The sequence below is a fragment of the Manihot esculenta genome, chromosome 13, assembly GCF_001659605.2.
Source record: "Manihot esculenta cultivar AM560-2 chromosome 13, M.esculenta_v8, whole genome shotgun sequence".
Taxonomy (NCBI): Eukaryota; Viridiplantae; Streptophyta; class Magnoliopsida; order Malpighiales; family Euphorbiaceae; genus Manihot; species Manihot esculenta.
The window spans coordinates 36,125,002-36,147,738 of NC_035173.2; the positions used below are offsets into that span (position 1 = coordinate 36,125,002).

The 22,737-nt window shown below is 35.9% G+C and overlaps 2 protein-coding genes across 3 annotated transcripts; both read left to right on the top strand.

Annotated features, from left to right (window-relative positions):
• Positions 1-408: 408 nt before the first annotated feature.
• Positions 409-7,394, top strand: LOC122721594 (glycine-rich RNA-binding protein 10-like). Its single transcript, XM_043949805.1, has 2 exons — positions 409-1,061; positions 6,854-7,394. Exons 1-2 carry the CDS (start codon positions 747-749, stop codon positions 6,860-6,862), a joined length of 324 nt encoding a protein of 107 aa, XP_043805740.1. The 5' UTR covers positions 409-746; the 3' UTR covers positions 6,863-7,394.
• A 208-nt stretch (positions 7,395-7,602) lies between these two features.
• Positions 7,603-22,730, top strand: LOC122721590 (putative E3 ubiquitin-protein ligase RING1a). 2 transcript variants are annotated; one of them, XM_043949793.1, is made up of 8 exons: positions 7,603-8,143; positions 8,307-8,352; positions 10,113-10,171; positions 20,037-20,118; positions 20,255-20,375; positions 20,467-20,508; positions 20,867-21,403; positions 22,373-22,730. In XM_043949793.1, exons 1-8 carry the CDS (start codon positions 7,873-7,875, stop codon positions 22,520-22,522), a joined length of 1,308 nt encoding a protein of 435 aa, XP_043805728.1. In that variant the 5' UTR covers positions 7,603-7,872; the 3' UTR covers positions 22,523-22,730. The 2 variants fall into 2 exon arrangements, with proteins under 2 accessions (XP_043805728.1, XP_043805729.1); XM_043949794.1 differs by lacking the exons at positions 7,603-8,143; positions 8,307-8,352; positions 10,113-10,171 and adding an exon at positions 19,313-19,597.
• The last annotated feature ends 7 nt before the right edge of the window (positions 22,731-22,737 follow it).

Here is a 22,737-nt window from a genome sequence, read left to right on the forward strand (position 1 = left end):
GAAATAAGCCGTAATCTCTCATTCTTGTTTTGACGGTTAGTGGAGATTAATCTTCTTGAGAATTGCAAGGTGAAACTCACTTGAAACTGTGACTCTACGGATCAAACGCTTCATTCATGCTTGATTGTAGTATCATTTTTTTAAATTTTAGTATTGAAAATACTTAAAATAATTAATGAGTCCACGTCTCAGAAATATATAGGAGAGCCATGTTCGCCATTGTAGATTTGATGTAGCATATGATGTATTGTAAGAATTGTCCCATTCAATAGGAAGCAAGCAAAAACGAAAAACAAAGCTTACCCATACACCTAACACATTTCTGATCTCACTCACTCGCATGTTTCTTGTCTGTAGCCATTGTAGGGGCCACCACTCACGAGACTAAACGCAGACCATATCACCATTCACCTTCTTCTTCTCCTCTCACGAACAAGAGAAAGAGAAAGAAGAAAAACGAGACTTTTCTTTCTTTGATTTTGTTTTGTTATAAACATTCTTTACATCAAACAAAAATCAGAACCCCAGATAAAAATAAAGGGGAAGATGGGAGATAAAAATAATGGAGCTTGTGTGGTCCTCGCTCATTTTCAACTTTTCCTTCCCTACTATAATTCCCAACTTCATTATTGCTCCTCTTATTTTTCATGTTTTTTCACTCCTTAGAATCTCACTTTTTTTTTTTTTTTTGAGAATTTTGTACCCAAAGTTTTCGTTTTTATTGTTTCACCTTGTAATTTTTGCTAATGGATGGAAAAGGGAAGCAGAGGATGATGGGAAAGGTGGTGAAGAAGGAAGCAGCTGAGCTTGTTTGGGAGTCATCAGATGATGATGGGTATGTGAAGATGGGGTGTGTGGAAAATGATGTTGAGAGTAACAAGAAAAAGAAAGTGGTGGCTGGTGGCTGTGGTGGTGGTGGTGGTGGTGGTGTTGGAGGAGGAGGAGGAAAGAAAGGGTCAGGTGGTGGTGGTTGTGGTGGAAGTGGAGGGATGAGGTGTTGTCAAGCTGACATGTGTATGGCTGATCTGAGTGATGCAAAGCCGTATCATAGAAGGCATAAGGTTTGTGAGAACCATGCAAAGGCTCAGATTGTGCTTGTGGCTGGGATTAGGCAACGGTTTTGTCAACAATGTAGCAGGTTCCCAAGAAACAAGTTCGCAAATTTGAGTCCTTGTATCATAATTATGGTCCATATTATTCGAGAACTTTAGCTTATATAATAGTACTATTAGATTACCAACAATTTGATGTTGCTCGCTTGCTTGCCAATAGGATTTGAATTAGACTCAATCAAGCTGGACTTTAGCTTAAAAGTTAGAAATAGAAAGATCCATAAGGTTTTAGTTCAAGCTGGTTCCCAAATAGTTGGGAATTTCCTGTTGGTTGTCTTGTCTGTCTCATGTCTGAATTTATGGATTTAGTCTTTAGCTAATCTCCTTTTATTTCTTTACCATTGAATTTTTCTTTTCTGGGTAAACTTGGATAATTCACTATTCTCAATGTTTGTCACTTTTAATCATCATTTTGCCCGGTAGTCTGTTTCTGGCCAAAAGAAACATTTTGAAGATGAATTTTTTCAGTTACTTGTGGTTGATGCCAACATTTTTGGATATTGAAGTTTCTTGAGTTTGTGCTGATTCAATCTGTTTGGAGGAGGATAACCAAATTTAAAATGCTCAATTCGTGGTTGGTTGACTTGTTAGATGAAAAAGAGAATGGTATGCGATGGTTTCGAGCATTTTTTCAAATCATGCAAAAATGGAGAAATATTTTCAAAAACATGCAGGATCCGAAAATATTTTCGGATCCTGTGTGTCAACGGAGCGTGTTCGCCGGTCATACTGGCGAACACGCTTGTTCGACACCCATGGTGTCGAAGAAGGGAGAGCTCGACACCATGGGTGTCGAACTCTGCTTTGCTGAGCTTGTTCGCCACTATGAGTGGCGAACAAGCTCGTCCGGGCCACGGGAGCAGTGCAATCTGCTCCCGTGACACGCCAGCTTGGCGGAAAGAATTGTTCACCACCTAAAGTGGCGAACAATTACGCTGCGTGGCATGTTCGCCACCTTGGGTGGCGAACATGCACTAGCCTTTGACTGGCGAACACTTTTTTCACATACATGCAGTTGCATGCATGTGATACCACAGGAATGCTGGCGAACAAATTCTTGTAAAAATAAAATTTTTAAAATAAATATATATTTAAAAAATTTAGAAAAATTAATAAAATTTTATACTAAATTAAAATATATTTATTGATATTAATTAAAATATATTAATATTAAATTTATTTTGTATACTTAAAATTATATATTTTTTAATCATCAATCAATTAATAACTTATTTCTAATTTTATTATAAAATTAATTTTTAATAATATTATTATTATAATATTTAAATTTAAATTATCTAATCTATTATTTAGTAAATTTATATATTTTAAAATTAAAATATTTTATAAATTTAAATAGTGTATGAAAAGTGTTCGCCACTTATAGTGGCGAACACTTAATTGTATGAATGTGATATCACAGAAATTTATTCACATGAATTTGTTCGCCAGCGATGCTGGCGAACAAATTCTTGTAAAAATAAAATTTTTAAAATAAATATATATTTAAAAAATTTAAAAAAATTAATAAAATTTTATACTAAATTAAAATATATTTATTGATATTAATTAAAATATATTAATATTAAATTTATTTTGTATACTTAAAATTATATATTTTTTAATCATCAATCAATTAATAACTTATTTCTAATTTTATTATAAAATTAATTTTTAATAGTATTATTGTTATAATATTTAAATTTAAATTATCTAATCTATTATTTAGTAAATTTATATATTTTAAAATTAAAATATTTTATAAATTTAAATAGTGTATGAAAAAATTATTTATTATTAAAATATTATATATATATATTTTTATTTTTAAAAAAATTAAAATTTATTATACCGTTAAAAAGAAAATTTAATATTTTTAAAATAAATATAAATTAAGAGATAATAAAATTTATATTTTTTAAAAATATTTAATATATTAATAATTTTTATTTTAAAATTATTTTAATAAAATAATTTTATTTTTTTATTTTGAAATAGTGCTGAATAGCTGATGCAGGGCCGTACCCTACATGCACGCAGAGGCATGCATGTGGCCCTGCATGCATGCTGGCGAAGAGCTGATGCAGGGCTGTACCCTGCATGCATGTAGGGGCATGCATGTGGCCCTTTACAGCCCGTGAGTCTAGTTCGACAGTGGTGGTGTCGAACTAGAACCCATCTTCGCCTATAAATTTTCCCACCATTCACCCCCCAATCGCCAATCATCTCTATCTCTTTATACATCATTTTTATTTTCGGTCTCTCTATAAATTATTTTACCAATTAAACCCCAATCAACAATCACTCCTACTAATTACTCTATTCCTCTATACATCACTTCCATTTCCGGTTTCTCTATAAATTATTCCACCAATCACCCCCCAATCACAAATCACGCATGCTAATCACTCTATCCCTCTATACATCACTTTCATTTCCGGTTTCTCTATAAATTATAAATTACTCAAAATTTACATTTTATCTCACAAAAATTTTATTTCTACTCTTATCGATTCGAATACAAAAGAAGATACACAGGTAAGTTTTAAATATTTTATATTCTACTTTTTTTTTATGTATATAGTAAATGGTGGTAAAATTATTTATTATTAATTTTTTTTGCAGAGAAATGGCACTTCCTGCATACGCTAATATTCATTGGGATGGTAATGTTATAAATAGTTGTAATGGTTACGATTATGATGGAGGTTTTTCAAAGATTATTCCATTGGGTAAACGGATAAATTTTAATCAATTGGTCGGTAAAATTGCTCGTGCAATTGGATTATCCGAGAATAATGAATTTATAGAGACGATTAGTTTTAGAAAGCCTACAATTGTGGATGGATCCTTACAATTTGAATGTATGGAGATATGGGGTGAAGATGATGTGTCTAGTATGTTTAATTACTTGTATCAAATTGGTGGTATACCCGGTATAGAAATATATGTTAAGATACTTCGTTGTGTTGATACTACAAATGAGGATGCTGATATTGGTCCATCTGGAACTGCTGTTGTATCAAATGATGAACCATGTGAAGAGCAAAATGTAGTTGATGATTATGGTTTATGTGATAGTCTTGCAGGGCCGTCATTTAATTTATCTGATACAGTAGAGAATGAGGATGAGGACGAGGACGAGGACGAGTACGAGGACGAGGACGAGGATGAGGACGACGATGATTCGTGGATGTCTACTGAGGATGATGATGATGATAATGGACAGGAGGATATTGGGAGTGAGTCTCGATATTACAACACACAATTTCCTAATCACAACAAATATTATATCACATCAAATATTCCATCCTAAAATAACAACAAATATTTTACCCAAAACTCACAACAAATATTCTATCATAAACTCACAACCAATTTAACACTATTAATCAAAACAATTAAATAAATAAATAAATAATTAATTAATTTAATAATTTTATTAAACATTTTAATTCAATATTTCAAAAACTGTTAAATTTTATTACATTTTTTTATATTTAATTAAAAAATTAAATTTCATTACATATTACAAATTATTTAAAAAAAACTTAAACATAAAATAAATAATAATATCAAAAAAAATTAAAAACGAAATACACGGATGAAATAATTTAAGAATTTAAATTATTATATTCTTTAAAAATTATTTTTAATACATAAAAAATGTAACGGATTAATTTTAAAAAATTCATTTTATTAGAATACAAAAAAAATTAGAATAATACAAAATTAATTTAAATATTTTATTTGTTTTATTATAATACAAACATTAAATATTTTATTAATTTTATTTTTTTAATTATAAAATAAATTTAATTTCAAAAAAATTAATTCTATTATTTTCAAAAATTTTAATTTTAGTACAATACAAAATTAATTTTTAATCTTTTACACCAATTTTATTTATTTTATTACTTTATTAAATTCAATTTTACTATAATACAAAAATTAATTTTAAATATTTTATTATAATTTTAAATATTTTATTATAATTTTATTTATTTTATTATAATACACAAATTAAAATATTTTATTAATCGTATTAATTTTATTATAAAACAAAAAATTTCTAGTAATTAAATTTTATTATTTTTTTAATTATATTTCTTTTCAAAATATTAAACTTTATATGATATTGCAAATATTTACAAAAACTTCAATATAAAATATATTTAATTCTCATTAATTTATATATTGTTATAATATTTGAATTTTAAATATTATATTCTTTTAAAAAAATTTTAAACTATCATTACAGATAACTTATCATAAAAATATAATAAAATTATCATAAAAATATAATTAAATAATTTTTTTAATTAAATCATTGATGGACGGTTAACATTTTTTTAAATAATTAATTATTTATTCTCTTAAATTAAAATACTAATTATTTAATTTTTAAAAATTTTTAACTTCATTTAATAATATTTTTAAATTTATAAAAATTACATAAAAAATTATATTAACAATACTATTTATTCTGAAATATCTTATATTTTTTAATTTTAAATTTAATATATCTTACTATTTTAATTTATTATTTCATTTTCATATATAAAATAAAAATATATATATATATATTTTAAAATTAAAAAAAAAAATTAGAAAAACCTGATCAACGGTGTGTTGAAGAAGATGTGGTGATCTATGCCAATGCGAAGAAACGGAGATGGAGAAGTGAAGAGCCGGAGGAGAAGTGAAGAGCCGGAGGAGAAGTGAAGAGCCGGAGGAGGAGAAGTGAAGAGCCGGAGGAGGAGAAGTGAAGAGCCGGAGAGGAAAATCAGTGTTGAAGAGGAAGAATGAAAGCTCAAAAGAAAGAGATGGTGGGAGAGGAAGAATAAATGCCAACGTCTCCCCTGTGCATGTAGGCCCGCGTGGCTCTGCATGCACAGTGGCGAACACTTTTCTTCGCCCTGACGAAGCTTTGATATATTTGAGCATGTTCGCCACCCAAGGTGGCGAACATGCCACGCAGCATAATTGTTCGCCACTTTAAGTGGCGAACAATTCTTTCTGCTCCCGTGGCCCGGACGAGCTTGTTCGCCACTGCGAACAAGCTCAGCAAAGCACAGTTCGACAACCATGGTGTCGAACTCTCCCTTCTTCGACACTATGGGTGTCGAACAAGCGTGTTCGCCAGTATGACCGGCGAACACGCTCCGTTGACACACAGATATTTTCGGATCCTGCATGTTTTTGAAAATATTTCTCCATTTTTGCATGATTTGAAAAAATGCTCGGTAGAACAAATTTCAAAAGTGATTTCCAAACATTTAGCTTGCATATGTTTGTTAGTTCTTAATATTTTTCAGCCTATTTTAATATAAATATTATGATTTTTTATTTTTTGCTCAGATAAGACTTAACCTGCAAGATGATTGTTTAAATGTCTGTTTGAACTTTTTATTGCATCAGTCTAGTCAATTTCAATTGTTCTAAAACTAGTGTCTTGTTCTCACGCTCCCTCCCCCCGCGTTTAATGTGGCACCTTATGCTGTCGAATTTACGGCATTTGCACAATGTCAGAAACTCACACATGCAAATATATGTTAAATTAGGTGAGAGCAAGGAAATCTTCAATGACTGGAAAGCTAGTTCTCATATGAGCACAAGTTTTCTTTAGTCTCACCCCGTTAAATTTTCTTTGCCCCTCTATATGTACACATATAAATCATCAGTAATGAGTACTAAAATTTTAGTATTTCTATCATTTGATTGAGAATGTTGTGTTACAGATTCCATGAGCTATCAGAATTTGATGAAACCAAAAAGAGTTGTTGCAGGCGTTTGGCTGGACATAATGAGCGACGAAGGAAGAATGCTGCTGAATCTCATTCAGAAGTTGGTAACCACAAAGGGACAGTCACTCAGTTGAAAGATATGGTCTGCGGGCAGGTTGATGATAGGGGAAGAATTAAAATAACTATCCAAGAAAATGCCACTTACAAGCATTTCCAGATCAGATAAACAGATTGCTCTACAGTTTGCTCCCTCTCTTCTGTCATCCTAGAGATAATCTTGTTGTATATGTAGTATATCATTATTGAATATTCCTGTAAGTAAGTTAATCATATACTAATGGCATTGGAGCATTCACTTCACAGTGACAGGGTTGCTAGTTCTGGTTCAGTCTTTTGTGGTTAGCCAATTAACTTGACCCATTCTGTACTTATGGGGTAGGATGTGATCGTTGGCACTTGGCCATCATTGAGTGCTTTGCTTCATTAATGTTCCGAATGTGATTTTTAAGGTGTATGGTATTCAGTATTCTGTGCATATTTTTGTTCTGCAGTTGCAGCCTTCATGTGCAGGATGCTTCAAAATGCCTTAAGTTTAAATTTTTGCACTGTCAAATACATGTTCGCTATGGTTTTGTTTCTTTCTTCAGGTTGATCTTTGCAACTCTAAGCATTGTGATTTGTGAAGCTGCTGTTAGGTGGGTTCAAACCCATCATTCTCGTGAAGCTACTTGAGTGGGATTTGTTACAGTTCAAAATCCTACTGGAAAACTCTGGACTCTGTAAGTCTGGACTCTGTAACATCTGATTCTGATCTCTCCTTTGTAAATAAATAAACAAATAAAAGGAATATAAATAAAAAGCCAAATCGCTCCCATCTATTCTTCTCGTTCTTCTTCTTCTCCTTCTTCCTCTTCTTCTTTCTTCGTAAAAGCTTCCACGGAGAGAAGAAAAGTTGGCTCAACGATCACGGGTTTTTTCTTTTCTCCCTCTACCATATCTTAAGAAAGGCATCAATGCCTGCTCAGAAGAGGTCTCTGTCTGATAATCCCGACATCGATGAGGAAGATGCTCCCTCATCTCCTGTTCAAAACGGTCACCAATATCCCAAGCAATCTCGACTCGACCCACCTCCTCTTGATGACACCCAACTCCACCAGCAACAAGAACTAGACGAAGAAGAAGAGGAAGAAGACGACGAGGCACCCCACAAGCCAGAAGAAGACGCTGAAGGACAGGAAGATGAGGAACAAGAAGAGCAAGCTGAAGAGAAACAACCAGCACAAGGTTACTTTCTTTTCTTTTCTTTGTCTTTCTAACTTTACATACGTACATGGGTGTGTATGTGTATAGTGTTGTACGTATACACGTGGGTGTAGTGAAGAAATTGATTTCGATCGATGTTCATGATTAATTGAAGCGATTGTTCTTTATCTTTTTCTCTTCTCAGATTCTGAGGAAAGCCAATCTTCCAGCTCCGAAGATGAAAAACCTGAGTACTCTCTCTCACTCTCATACATTTCTTGGCGCTACTTTTTTCCCCTCTATGTATTTTAGAAGAGCTTCTCTCTCTCTCTCTCTCTCTCTCTCTCTCTCTCTTTATCTGTTGCATATAGTACGTATAATCATATGTAATCTGTATGGGTATTGGTGTTGCGGGTTTACATTTGGCTGCTGCCTTGATTTTGCTCATTCATGGCTCTTTTTAGCACAAGAGGATTGGAGTTTTTGGTTATTTTACTGGCAATTCCGGAAAGGACTGTGAAGTAATTTTGTTTGTGTTCCTAGTGGTGGCTGCTGCATTTTCACAATATATGTCTCTAGGTTGATTCACTGTGCTGAGGAAGCTGAATTTTGGATATCTGTAGAGCAGAGTCCACAATGGCTTATTTGCATTTTATGCATTGCTGTTTGAGTAATGCCTGTTTAGTAGCACATTTGGTGCATGTAAAATCTTGCTGATTTTCAGGAGCATAAGATGGTGACTGAACCTGGAGAAGTGTGCTACTTATTAACTGCTATTTGTCCTTACATTTATGAAAGTTGTTCTCTCCTCTTTCTAAATGGAATATTTTTTTGTGGTTTTTGCAAGCAAATTTAATTCATACTGCATGCTTTTCTTTATTTTTTCATCTCACTGGTACTTGGAAAAAAGTCGGAAAATTTACTTCTCCAACAGCTGAGTGCTTTTTTTTTTTTTTTTTCTGCCTTCGGGTAACATCTCTGTTTGAAGTTATTGGCATGAACATAAAACTTATGACCATAGGATGTGCATCATGATGTGCTGTGACATACTGACATGTGAACAAGTTGGAGAAAATAAAAGTATACAAAGAGAAGTTGAAGGACAGCCTGCAGGAGTATCAATGTGAATACCTTTTTTTTAAAAAAAAAAAAGAAAAAGAAAAAAGAAATCCTTAACCTTTCTAGCTTTAGCATTTTGAACTGAACATTAGAAATTACTTCATGGAGTCTTCGTACTGTAGAATATTTGGTTCTCATTTAGAAATAAGAACAGTAATTAAAGTCTTTAACCTTTATGCCAATTTCTGTGATCTGAGCTACAGAAACAGCCAGTTACAAACAGATCTTAAGTTTCAATTATGGCCATCTCTCAGCAGCCCTTCACCCACAATTGCAACTCATAGTTAGTATCATGCTACAATTGGCTATTTTTGTAGTCTAGACCAAAGTTAACTATGAACATAAAGTTTTTGAAATTTTTTGGGAGATTCTTCATTTGCTGATTCATTTGATTTGTGGGTCTTTATTACAGTGTACTTTACTGTCATTTGCTTTTTCATATCTTTTCTTCTAAAACTGTAAGCTTCTCCTCTCAACTTCCTTACTCTTTCACATCCATTTTTCTGACAAGTAATGCCATATTAAATTTGCTCATCTCTTCCTTGATCAGTTAGTTTGAGTAAGCACTTTGACATGCTGATTCTATTTATACTGTTCAGCATGGTGAACGTTTTCATTTTTAATTTTGGTGTCTTCAAAAGAGAAAAACAAGTATCACATCCTCATTATTTTCTGTTGCTGTTCCCTCTTGAGCTTTGGGCATGGAATATTTTTTCAACAATTCATGGTATTAAGTAGAGTGTAGGTGAACCAATTCTTTACTATGTTCTTCTCTATGCAAGCATGGAAATCATAGAAACATGTGCTGCCCCTAGTGGCAATAAATTGAAGTGCTTATATTTATCAGTAATTTGGTGTAGAGAGCTAATTAATATTTTTGTTTCATTTGCAGATTTGTCTTTGTGGAGTTGCCAGAAGTTCGTAAAGATGTACAATGCCCAATATGTCTTGGTACTTTTTGCTTGTTTTTCCTTTTCATTAAACTTTTGTGGACAAGCGTATTGGTTACATGTGTTTTTTTTTAGTTGGATCTGGTTGTTAGATTGCATGGGTGTTTGGAATACAGAAGCTCCAAAAGAGCAAGGGAATTGTATTGCCATATGTTTGACTTGATGCATTGAAACATAAAATTTAGTAGGTCATGGTATCATCATCTGCTATTCTTTAATCCAGGCAAATTCCAATTATTGATAATGAATAACTGAGATTTATAGTTTGTTGGTGAAATTGATTCAATAAATGCAGTTCTAGGTCAGGTTTATCATTTTGTTTCTACTTACTGATATTGGAAATACCGTTCCTCAGAAATAAGAGGCAAATGTGATGAATAATATCAGGTAAATCTACTTCTTCCTCTTCCAGTTGCTTGCTGTAGTGTTGCTCGAGGAAGAAATGAAAAGAACTGCCTAACCAGAAATCTTAAATTGTTAAATGAGGACTCAACAATGAAGTTTAGTACTTAAATGTCTCATATTATTAGCCCATTGGCTTGAAAGCATGGGCTACCATAGATGTGCCCCTTATAATTGTGATGAATTCAAATATAATTATGATGATGCCCAAAATTTGCATTCTGGACCTTTGACACAGTTGTAGTTGAACTAGGAAAAGCTCGTGTAGCTGTAGAGTTAAACTGTGATTTTATTACACACTAGAGTTAATGTGATAGCAGTAAACCAGAAGATGAGGGAATAGGTAGGGAAATGGGAACGTTAAAGGTATATTATAGGAAAAGACTGAGAGGGAATATTTCACAAGAGAAGGACCACTAGGAGAGAGCGACAGTTGGAATTAGTTAGAGGGAATCTCGGTGCAGAAATGATGAGACAATGATTGATGTGTGTATAAATAACCAAGAAAGTGGGAGAGAGAGATATGCTAGTTTTGTATTTTGTTTTAGTACAGTTGTGGCTGTGGGCTAGGATTTCTCTAGCAAATGAATTGTCCTTATTGAAATTGAGTATTTAAGAAATTTTTCTCCATTTGTGTCCCCTGCATCATCCTCCTCCTCCTTACTCTTGAATCTTTACATTTTTTTTTATCTTGTCCTTGACTCTATCAATACTGGTCCATGCTATCCACCCTAATGCCCTAGACAAAAATGGAAGGGCGTGTAGATATGATAGAGAAGAACATGTCCAATCTTGAGGAACTTCTGTCGGTGAAACTGGAATAAGAAAATCGGCTCAATACTTTTCAACAAGAGCAGGATCAGAGGTTTCATAACTCGAGTCCCTTCTCACTTCTTTTGTACGGGAAAAAGCAGTAGTTGACGAAGGCACAACTTCCACTTCGATTTCTGTGGGTGACATCAATTCCCCCTCCTATCCTGCTCCTTCACCGGTTCTTTTGAAGGATACCTCTCTGGCCATTAAAAAAATTGAACTGCCCAACTTTGACGGCTTTGATCCAGTAGGTTGGCTCACGAGAGCTAACCGGTATTTTGCCTTGAATTATACACGAGACGACATGAAAATTCATTTAGCATTGGTTTGCATATCCGGACCGACCCTTCATTCGTTGCAATGGCTCCATCAACGTTCCCTTAATCTGTCCTGGCTTCAATTTTCTCGGGAACTTTTGCATTGGTATGGTGGAGATATTCGGGCTAATCATTATGAACAATTGGCTACGATTCGTCAAGAAGGGTCCATTGGTAATTATATAAATGTATTCATGGAGTTGGCAGTGCAGGTTGAAGGTATGTCTAATCAACAATCTCTTGGGTATTTTCTTAGTGGCTTGCAGGAAGAGATAAGGGTTCAGATTCGTTCCCATGATACTTCTGATCTAGCCTATACGATGACTCTTGCTTGTGGGATCGAGATGGAGACGAATTTTCTGCAACACTCGTCTTCTTTCTCTAGACGCTTAGGTGAGAATGGGCCTCGCAGATCCTCTGAATATGGGCTTTGATCCGATTGTAATACCCAACCTCGCTCTCTCCCTTTTATTTCAAAAACCCAGCCCACTTTTCAATATAACAAAAATATTTCTCTTCTAGCCCCTCAACCTCCCGATCGTCCTTCTCTGCCTTCTCCCAAACCGCCTCACAACCCAACCACCGCAAACCCTTCCCCCCGTATTGTACAAACTCCAATTGCCACAGTCCCACCTGACAGTATTCTCACCAAGAATTTTTAGACTTGCGAGCCAAAGGGCTGTGTTACAAGTGTAAACTCCCCTTCCATCCCATGAATGAATGCCCTAACAAGACCCTCAGAGCCCTTATTGTCGGCGATGATGAACTTCCTTCCAATTCGTCATATTTAGAAGGTGGGTATACTGAGATTGATGCTTCTGGAGTACAGATATCTTACGTAGCTCATTTCTCCAACATTAAACTTCCTTTCTTCTCCATTGGTGGAATTTTTTCTCCAAAAACAATGAAGATTTAGAGTAAGATTCAGGGCAGGACAGTGATAGTGATGATAGACAGCGGTGCAAGCCATCACTTCATCTCAGGAACTCTGGTCTCTCAATTGCAGTTGCCTGTGGCGGAAACCCCTCTTTTTGGAGTGAAATTAGGAGATGGCTATCATGTGCAATCAATTGGCCAATGTCGGGATGTGTCACTTCTAATAGGGGATCTTTCTATCTCCGTTGATTGTTTCCTCTTTCCTTTAGGAGGGGTGGATATAATCCTGGGGATTACGTGGTTGGAGACTTTGAGCATTATGCAGGTAGATTGGAAGTCTATGGAGATGACATTCAGACACCAGGGTAAACTGATCGAATAACAACACTTTGCTTTTTGCTTCTCCTAGTGATAAGGTTCCCCCCCCCCTCCCACAAGTGTACAATATCCACTAGTCGACCTTCTATTATCAAGGGATTCAGCTCAATATGCATCTGTGAATGAATGTATGCGAAGATGACCGTAGAGAATAGGAGACCTTTTCTAGGAGCATACTTCAAGTATTGCATAATGGGAAAAACAACTTGCATGTGAGACTCACGAGGATCATGCATAAACTGACTGACTAAGCTGACTGCATATACTATATTTGGTCGAGTATGCGAAAGATAAATCAGTCTGCCTACCAACCTCTGCCCATATTCATTAATTCACCAATCCCTGCTTGTAGCTCGTGATTGCTCTCAATGGGAGTTTCTGCTAGTTTGCAACCTAACATACCAGTTTTTTCTAAAAGATCTAGAATGTATTTTCTCTGAGAAATAAAGATTCCCTTCTTTGACCTGGCAACCTCAATTTCCAGGAAATATTGCAGTTTTCCTATATCTTTAATTTCGAACTTCTAAACCAAAAGTTTTTTCAACTAAGTCATCCCCTGTCATTACTATGTAATCAGCATAGACTATAAGAAGAATAATTTTACCTTTGTGATGTCTGGTAAATAGGGTATGGTCAGCATTGCTCTATTGATAGCCAAAAGAAATCATAGTTCTATTGAATCGATCAAACCAAGCTCTGGGTGACTGCTTCAACCCATACAAAGCCTTCTTTAGTCTGCATACCTTTCCTTGTATTTTTTCATCAGCAAATCCAGGAGGGATTTCCATATACACTTTCTCCTCTAAGTCTTCATGGAGAAATACATTTTTCACGTCAAATTGTTGTAGATCCTAGTCAAGGTTGACAGCGCAAGTTAACAAAACTCTGATTGAGTTCATTTTGGCAATAGGAGCAAATGTCTCCTAGTAATCCACTCCATAGGTTTGAGTGTATCTCTTGGCCACTAGTCTACTCTTAAATCTTTCAATTGAGCAATCTGCATTGTGTTTCACCATGAACACCCCATTTGCAGCCAACAAGTTTCTTCCTACGTGGGAGAGTGACAAGTTCCCAGGTTTTATTTTTGGCTAGTGCTTTTATCTCTTCAATTATTGCTCCCTTCAATTCAGGGTCTTCAAGAGCTTTCTTCCAAATCTGTGGAATAGACACAGAGGAAATAGACAAGGCCAAGGCTCTATAGGATGGAGACAAAGAATTATAAGAGAGAAAGTTAGAAATAGAGTGCTTTGTGCAAGATCTAACTCCTTTTCTTTGAGCAATTGGTTTATTTAGATCATCAAAAGGCTCAAGGTTTAGGGATGACTCACCAGATGGAGAAGAAGAAGATTCATGACACTGAGTAAGCTTCACAATGACTTTTTCTGCTTTTGTCTTGTCTCTTCTTGAGTATCTCCTTAAACCTGATTTATATGCCTGATTTGGTCACCAATAATCTCCCCCTATATGATAGTCTCTTGATCATCAATAGTCTCCCCCTGTATAGTAGTCTCCTTTAGAGTAAAACGTTCTAGAGTTATAGGACTAGGAATCATCTCTTCTCTCTCATTGTCCTCCCCCTGAAGAGGTGATGGGAACTACTAAAGTAAGGTTCAATCTCTCTAGATGGAGGGTGGTAACACTTGTAACCCTTCTGTGTAGGAAAGTACTCAACAAACATACATTTAATGGCCCTTGAATCGAGCTTCCCACCTGTCCTAGTATGAACAAAACATGTACATCCAAACACCTTTAATGGAACAAAATAAGCATTTTTCCCTTGTAGCACCTCTAAAGGGCTTCTAAAGGCAAGAGATTTAAGAGGCATTTTATTAATGAGATAAACTGCGGCTAAGACTGCATATCTCCAATAGGTTTTTGAAAGGTTCATAGCGAAAAGGAGAGATCGGGCTACTTCCAACATGTGTCTATTTTTTCTTTCAGCAACACCATTTTGGACACTAGTGTAAGGACAACTAGTTTGATGCAGTATCTCATTAGACTCCAGATAAGTAGAAAACCAACCATCCATGTACTCTGTACCATTATCAGTTCTCAAAACATTTATCTCAGCATCAAATTGAGTACAAATCATCTTGTGAAAAGATTGAAAGCAAGAAATCACATTATTCTTTGCCTTTATCAAATAAACCCAAGTCATGCGAGTAGAACAATCAATAAAAGTAACAAACCAACGATTACCAGATAGTGAGACCGTTTGAGTAAGTCCCTAAACATCAGAATGGATGGTCACAAAAGGGATCGTACTCCTATTGTTACTGGAGGGATAAGAGGTTCTTGTATGCTTAACATACTCACAAGTATCACAAACTAAAGAACCACATTGAGCCTTGGAAAATAAATCAGGATAAAGTTTTTCTAAAACAAAGAAAGATGGGTGTCCCGACCGTCGATGCCACTATATGCTTGATTTCTTCCAAAAAGAGCCCGAGGTGAATTCAAACTCAGATTTCCTTCTAACATATAAATTTAATTTTACAGTTAAGTGCTTTGATAAGAGCAATAACAGATAAAAGTTTAAGAGGGAAACAAGGAACATGAAGAACAGAGGATAGCTTGATATTTGGAGTATAAATAATAGAACCGGTTCTAAATATAGGAGTGGAAGAACCATTTGCAATTTTGATAGTGTCTTTTTGTAGACATGGAAGATAATTAAGGAAGCCTGCAGAGGAGCTTGTCATATGTCTATTTGCACCATAATTAATAATCCATGGAGCAAAATCAAGAGACGAAACAAAAGTATTATCAGAAGTCCTTACATTATCCACACAAGTCATTGCCATTTCAAGAAAAAACTAAATTTTTTCCGTTAAAAGCAGTGGAAAATTATTATTACTGAAGAAAGAAACTGTTCGTTAGCAAAAAAGGCATGGGTCCATTAGATCAGAAGCGGGACTTGAAGGCGAGTCCGCCGGAAAGGATCGCTCTCAAAAAAGACCACCGGAAAATGTCACACGCACCGCGTGTTGGAAAGATGCAGAATCTTGTGAGGGCGCGCGAGCCTCACGCGCGTGGCTTTCCGACGTTAGAACTGGACGGCTAGCCGGCAACGGTCTGATGACTCGGTTGGTGGCGGCGGTGAGATAAAAAAAAAAGGGTTCCTAGATAGGGTAGTACCAAAAAGATAGATCTAGGGTTTTAGAAATCCTAAGAGAAAAATTGAATTTAAACCCTAAAATCAGAAAAAAAAAAGCTCCGATATCATGAAGAATTTCAGGAGGAATTTTTTATTCTATTCCAATTGAATTGATCTTTACAAGGTTTGAGTAATTATACACAAAGAGTCAACCTAAATTAGGAATATTTACAATAAGAATAAAATCCCTTAACAAGCCTAATTAGGATCCCAAAGATTTGAATCCTCCTAATTAGGAACCTTCAATGCTGGTCAACAAATTATAATTGAATTATTAGATGAATTACATGGAGCTCGATATTTTTCTAAATTGGATTTGAAGTCAGGATATCATCAAATCAGGTGATAGAACCAGACATTTTGAAGACGGTGTTCCGCACCCACTTTGGTCACTATGAGCCTGTAGTGATGCCTTTTGGGTTAACGAATGCACTAGCCACCTTCCAGTCTACAATGAATGATCTATTTAGAAAATATTTGCGGAAATTTATCTTGGTTTCTTTGATGACATCCTGGTTTACAGTTGTACATGGGAGGAACAATTGCAGCATATCAATACAGTTTTACAACTGTTGTCCAATAATCAATTTCATGTTAAGAGAAAGAAGAGCTCATTTAGGCACACTATGATAGAATATCCTGGGCATATGATTTTGGTGCAAGGGGGTGCCATGGATCCAGCAAAGGTCTCCAGTGTGTTAAATTGGTCTCAAGCCAAGTCTGTAGGCGCAGTTTGTGCGTTTCTCGGTCTAACTGAATATTATAGACGGTTCATCAAAGGCTACAGTATGATAATGCAGCTTTTGACACAACTACTCAAGAAAGAATCTCAGTTTAAGTTTGTGAGGGATGGCGAAGCTCAAGCTGCCTTTGTTCAATTGAAACAAGCCTTAGTTTCTTCTCCAGTTCTTGCAGCACTCGATTTTTCAAAGCCTTTCGTTTTAGAATGCGATGCTTCTGGTTTAGATGTTGGAGCAATATTGATGCAAGAGTAGGCCAATTGCTTATTTCAGCAAATTTTTATCTACCAGGACCCTCTCAGGGAAAGGATGTCCTTGGTTTTAGTAGTCCAACATTGGCAACCATATCTGTTGAGAAGCAAATTTATGGTTCATACAGATCATCACAGTTTGAAACACTTGTTAGAACAACAAATTTCCACACCAGCACAGCACAACACAGCAGCAATGGAGTACAAAACTATTGAGGTATGACTTTACAATCTCTTATAAGCTGGTGTCACTAATTCAGCTGCAGACACATTATCAAAGAGAGATGAGGATCTCGAGTTACTGGTGGTTTCCTTTCCACAGTGAATAGATTGGGGTCAGATTCATGTTGAGGTTCAACAAGATCCAAAACCTCAGCAGATTATCCAAAACCTCAACAAGAATCCATCCTCCCTTAAACACTATACAATGATCCAAGACCGTCTGTTCTACAAAAGCAGATTAGTTATTCCATCTTCATCAAGGTGGATTCCTAAGCTGATAGAAGAATATCATGCCTCTCCAATTGGTGGACACTCAAGAGCCTTCTGCACTTACAAGCGCATCTCCTCAAATTCATACTGGCCTGGAATGATGAAGCAGATCCAGAAGTTTGTGGCAGAATGTTTGGTGTGTCAGACACAAAAATATGAGGCTGTTTCTCCAGCAAGTCTTCTTCAACCATTACCGATTCCAACTAGGGCATGGGAAGATATCTCTTGATTTTATAACAGGATTACCCCGTTCTCAAGGGAATGATGCCATACTAGTTGTTATTGATCGGTTTACTAAGTATGCCCATTTTTTAAGGCTGAGACATCTGTATACAGCTAAGGCGGTGGCTGAGTTATTTGCTAAAGAAATCATAAGGCTTCATGGAATGCCAAAATCAATTGTCAAGTAATCGAGATACCATTTTTCTCAGCTATTTTTTGGACTGAATTGTTTTGCCTTTAAGGGACTCAGCTGAAGATGAGCAGGGTCAAATGAAGGTGCTGAACAGAAGTCTTAAAACTTATCTCTGTTGTTTCACTACAGAACAGCCAATATACTGGAGCAAATGGTTGGTTTAGGCCGAATATTGGTATAACTTCAGTTTTCACACAGCAGTGGGCATGACCCCATTCGAAGCTATTTATGGTCGATCACCACCTTCAATACAGCAATTCCTTCCAGGCGAGATTAAATCAGAAGCTGTGACCCAAGAGCTAGCCACTAGAGATGAATTATTGAGACAGCTGACTTTCAATCTTCATAAGGCGCAACAAAGGATGACCAAAGCAGCAAACAAACGTAGAAGAGATGTTCTGTATAAGGCTGGGGACTCGGTCTTTCTCAAATTTTGTCCTCATCGATAAACTTCCCTTCGACAGGTCATAAATCCTAAATTGTCGTCTCGATGCTTCGGTCCTTTCAGAGTATTGCAGAAATTAGTAGTGTTGCTTACAAGTTACAGCTCTCTACTGTATCAGTTTTCCATTTGTCTCAACTTAAGAAGGTAATTGGCGAACATGAGGTGATTTCTAAATTACCAAAAGAAATGGCTGTCCAGGATGAACTTCTTGAACCCGAGGAGATCTTGAAAATCCAAGAGGTTTTAATTGATGGCAACAAAGTTTCACAGGTGCTGGTTAAATAGAAGGGAAAAATAGTGGATGAGGCAACTTGGATGAATTATTATGAATTTTGTAATCAATTTCCCACTTCCAGCCTTGTGGACAAGGCTGATCTCATAGGGAAAGGCATTGATAGCAGTAAATCAGAAGATGAGGGAATAAGTAGGGAAATGGGAACTTTAAGGGTATATTATAGGAAAAGACTGAGAGGAATATTTCACAAGAGAAGGACCACCAGGAGAGAGTGACAAAAGTTAGAGGGAATCTCAGTGCAGAAATGATGAGGCAGTGATTGATGTGTGTATAAATAACCAAGAAAGTGGGAGAGAGGGATATGCTGAGTTTTGTATTCTGTTTTAGTACAGCTGTGGCTGTGGGCTAGGATTTCTCTATCAAATGAACTGTCCTTGTTGAAATTGAGTATTGAAGAAAATTTTCTCCATTTGTGTCCCCTGCATCCTCCTCCTCCTTACTCTTGAATCTTTACATTCTTTTATATCCTGTTCTTAACTCTACCATTGTAGTATGTTTAACATACTATGGGTAATGAACTAATGATGACCCTTGTTAAATTTGGGCTCCCTTATGCCCAGAATTTTACTGGTGTGTGACATATTTATGGGAGGTCCAATATCGGATGAGGCGCTCTGATACCATGTTAATTTGAGTAAGGCCTAACTCACCCCAAAATCTAGCTCAAGGGGAGGAGTGTCTATGGCCATATGATGGGGCAAATACCTCTTTTCATAATCGATGTGGGATTCAACAACCCTAATTCATTATGGGAAAATACTCTTTTCACATGGTTTCAAAGCTCTGTGTCTCAACACTCCCATCTACTCGGTGTTTCAACTGGCATGCTATTGCAGTCAATACAGAGTAATTTTGGTGCCATAGAATTATACTGTTATTATATTTACATGCTAGAGTTGTTGTAGCACTTCAAAACTTTAATACAAATATACATTAGTTATTTCCTAATTCATTATGGGAAAATCACAAGTGTGATCATAAGCTGATACTAATCCCATTGTAATGGTTCTATTCAGGAAATTCACTGTGATTAAACAAGTAAAAGTTAACATTCATTATGAATAGTGGAATTTGTTTTCGGTTATCTGCACCAAATTTAAAGATCAACGCCTTGGGATTGTTGCTATACTTTATGGCAAATGTGATCTATGTTGTATTTTGGTTCACTATCTTGTTTTGGATTTTGATTAAGGTGGAACTGCATGTAGTTGTTGCTTACCATGTTTTTGTCTGGTAGGCTAAATTTTAATTAATTAAATCTTAATCATGAATTATGCTTTTATAGGTATCATAAAGAAAACACGAACTGTGATGGAATGTCTGCACCGCTTTTGCAGAGAATGCATTGACAAATCAATGCGACTTGGGTATGTAGCACAAAAACTGAATCATTTCTTTATTCGTTTTCTGCAACACTGGCATCCTGATTAGGGAAATCTTGTGATGTTTCCAATGAATGTGTAGCCATCCAAATTTATTACTTGAATTTGGATTTTATTGCAGGAATAATGAGTGCCCAGCTTGCCGCACACACTGTGCAAGTCGGCGTTATTTGAGAGATGATCCAAATTATGATGCTTTAATTGCTGCTTTATATCCAGACATTGACAAGTATGAGGAGGAGGTATAAGATATTTGTCTTGTCTATTTCTTTTTTTAATGTTTTCTATAGTACTTTTTCAAATCAAACTGCCGTGAGTGAGTGTTTGGTCCAGGAATTGGCTTTTCATGAGGAGGAAAGGATACGAAACAAGCAGGTGTGTGCATCTGTTTTATTGCGCTGCTGCATTCATGCAAGTTTTAAAAATTCAAGCAAACAATTGTTGGAGATAACAGACTTGATGTTTTTATTTGAACCTTGACCTTTGAAGTTCATGGTTCTGAAAATTTCTCAGTGCTATAATGTTGACTTTTTGCTCCTTTAATTCGAAAGAGTTCTGATTCTCTGAAATGGACACTGTTGAGCTGCTTAGTTTGTCCCCTCTAGTTATGAGGTTTTGGTTTATCGGATAATGTATAGACTGAAAATCTAAAAGCCAAGCTGCTGTTTCCAGATAGGGAACTATTTGAACTCAGCTTTTTATTTTGGTGTTGTTTGAATGCTTCATTGAACAGATCCAAGCTTCAATTGCTCAAATATTTCAACGACAATCTGAAGCACTAGTTAGGAGACGCACAATGGGTAAAGAAACAACTGGTCCATTCATGGAAAGGTCACAGCGCAATCATCGGACAGTCCCCTCAAGGAGGCGGCGGAACAGCCGAGGCACTGAATTCCAAGGATCCGAAGACATCGATTATGAAAATGATGATAATGGAGGTAAGGATTCATCTTCTACCGATGAACGCTCCACAGAAGTAAGGCAGCGCAGGCGCAAGAGACGGCCAGGAATTAGGCCTTCTCAACCTTCTTCATCAGCTTCAAATCCAGAGGGCGGATGCATTGAAAATGATTTAGAAGCCACCAGAGAGAATAGAGGAATATCTCCTGGCCTTGTTTGGAATACAGAAATGCTTGCCTGGGGCAGGGGTGGTACTCGAAGTCATACACGGCATGGTAATGCTAGCGGTTGCAACAACAAGACTGCCAGAAGCACTCGCATATCCAAGCTGGTAGAATATCTCAGGAGCTTAGAGGAAAAAAATGATGAGGTATGTCAGGATGCAACGGTGCTATGAGCTGTGGTTCGTTTACCTATTAATGATTTGTCTGTTTACTTGTTATATTATGGTAGCAATAGCATAGAGCTTTAAAATTTGGCGTTTTAGGATTTGGACTCTCTATAGCAAGACCCAGGGTTTGTAGCTTGAATAGTGGCTGAACTGTCTGAGATATTATGGCAGAAGGCAGGTTGGATTTGAAGGATCTGGTAATGGTTGCTAGAGTTTTCTGGCAGCAGGGAGTAAAGATTTGAAATTTCTGTGATTAATCTTGGTATGGCAATATGTTGGCAGTTGGGTTTTTGGTTTGCTGCGACCTGATTAAAGCAAGGACATAATAAAACTTGATGTAATCCAACTATCCAAGTCGGTATCACAGTATAGCTTGGGGAAAGAGGAAGAGAACAAGGAAAATGAAGCATCAAGCATGACACAGGGAATAATATGCTAAGCACATTTGTATGTGAATCAAACTATGATGTGAAGATTTCAAGGGCCTAAGAATCATAAATACAAAATGTGAAATGAATAACTTAGGCCAAAAGAAAATGGTGCAATAGATCATGTTACTCCAGGAAGTAGAGAGAACTTTAGCTCAAGTTATCAAAATACCCTGAATTTCACAGGAATAGTAACTCATGTAAGATTAAACTCATTTACACGGTGATTCTTTCCTTAGCTAAGAGGTATTTTAGCTACGACCACTAGTGTTTCTTCCTTGAACATTGTGTGTGGATTATGTGAATTAGCTTTCTGCTGCGTGTGGAATAACTATGTTAAGTGGCCAACTGCTGCTGCATCAATAAATACATTCAATAAATCGGTGCAGTTGAGTATTTGTATCTTCAGTCCTATTGAAAGTATATTTGTGCCATAATAGCCCTTCCCTATTTTTGTTCACTTTGTTTCATTTTGCTGATTGTATAGTTTGTCCAGTTAAAGGCTATTTACTGTTTGCAGTTGGATGTTCACCTAATGCTTACTTCTATGGACAAGGAAAGTTTCACGAATTTGAAACAGCCCTACCTTTGCTGTCAACCCAGTTTGTCAGTCAAACACCTATGTGAAGTGAGATTTCTTTCACGCCACCTTAATTCTTGGAATGTGTAATTTTAAACAAATAAAAAGTTTGAAATTTTGAATTGTCATTTCCATAACTTTTTTGTTTGTGACAATGCTGGAATTATAATTCTTGAACTGGAGACGGTGAATTAATTGAGCAATTGCTTTCTGCAAAAGGTAGATAAGGCCAATTTTGTTTATTCTTTGATACGCATTGGTGGATCACGATGACATTAATAGTTTAGGACAGAAAAAATTTGACC

Bases quoted from the DNA above. Each gene is read 5' to 3' on its own strand.
- LOC122721590 (XM_043949793.1), top strand. From the start codon at position 7,873: ATGCCTGCTCAGAAGAGGTCTCTGTCTGATAATCCCGACATCGATGAG. The intron at 10,172-20,036 runs GTACTTTTTGCT...ATGCTTTTATAG, and splicing joins ACAATGCCCAATATGTCTTG to GTATCATAAAGAAAACACGA. The intron at 20,119-20,254 runs GTATGTAGCACA...ATTTTATTGCAG, and splicing joins GACAAATCAATGCGACTTGG to GAATAATGAGTGCCCAGCTT.
- LOC122721594 (XM_043949805.1), top strand. From the start codon at position 747: ATGGATGGAAAAGGGAAGCAGAGGATGATGGGAAAGGTGGTGAAGAAG.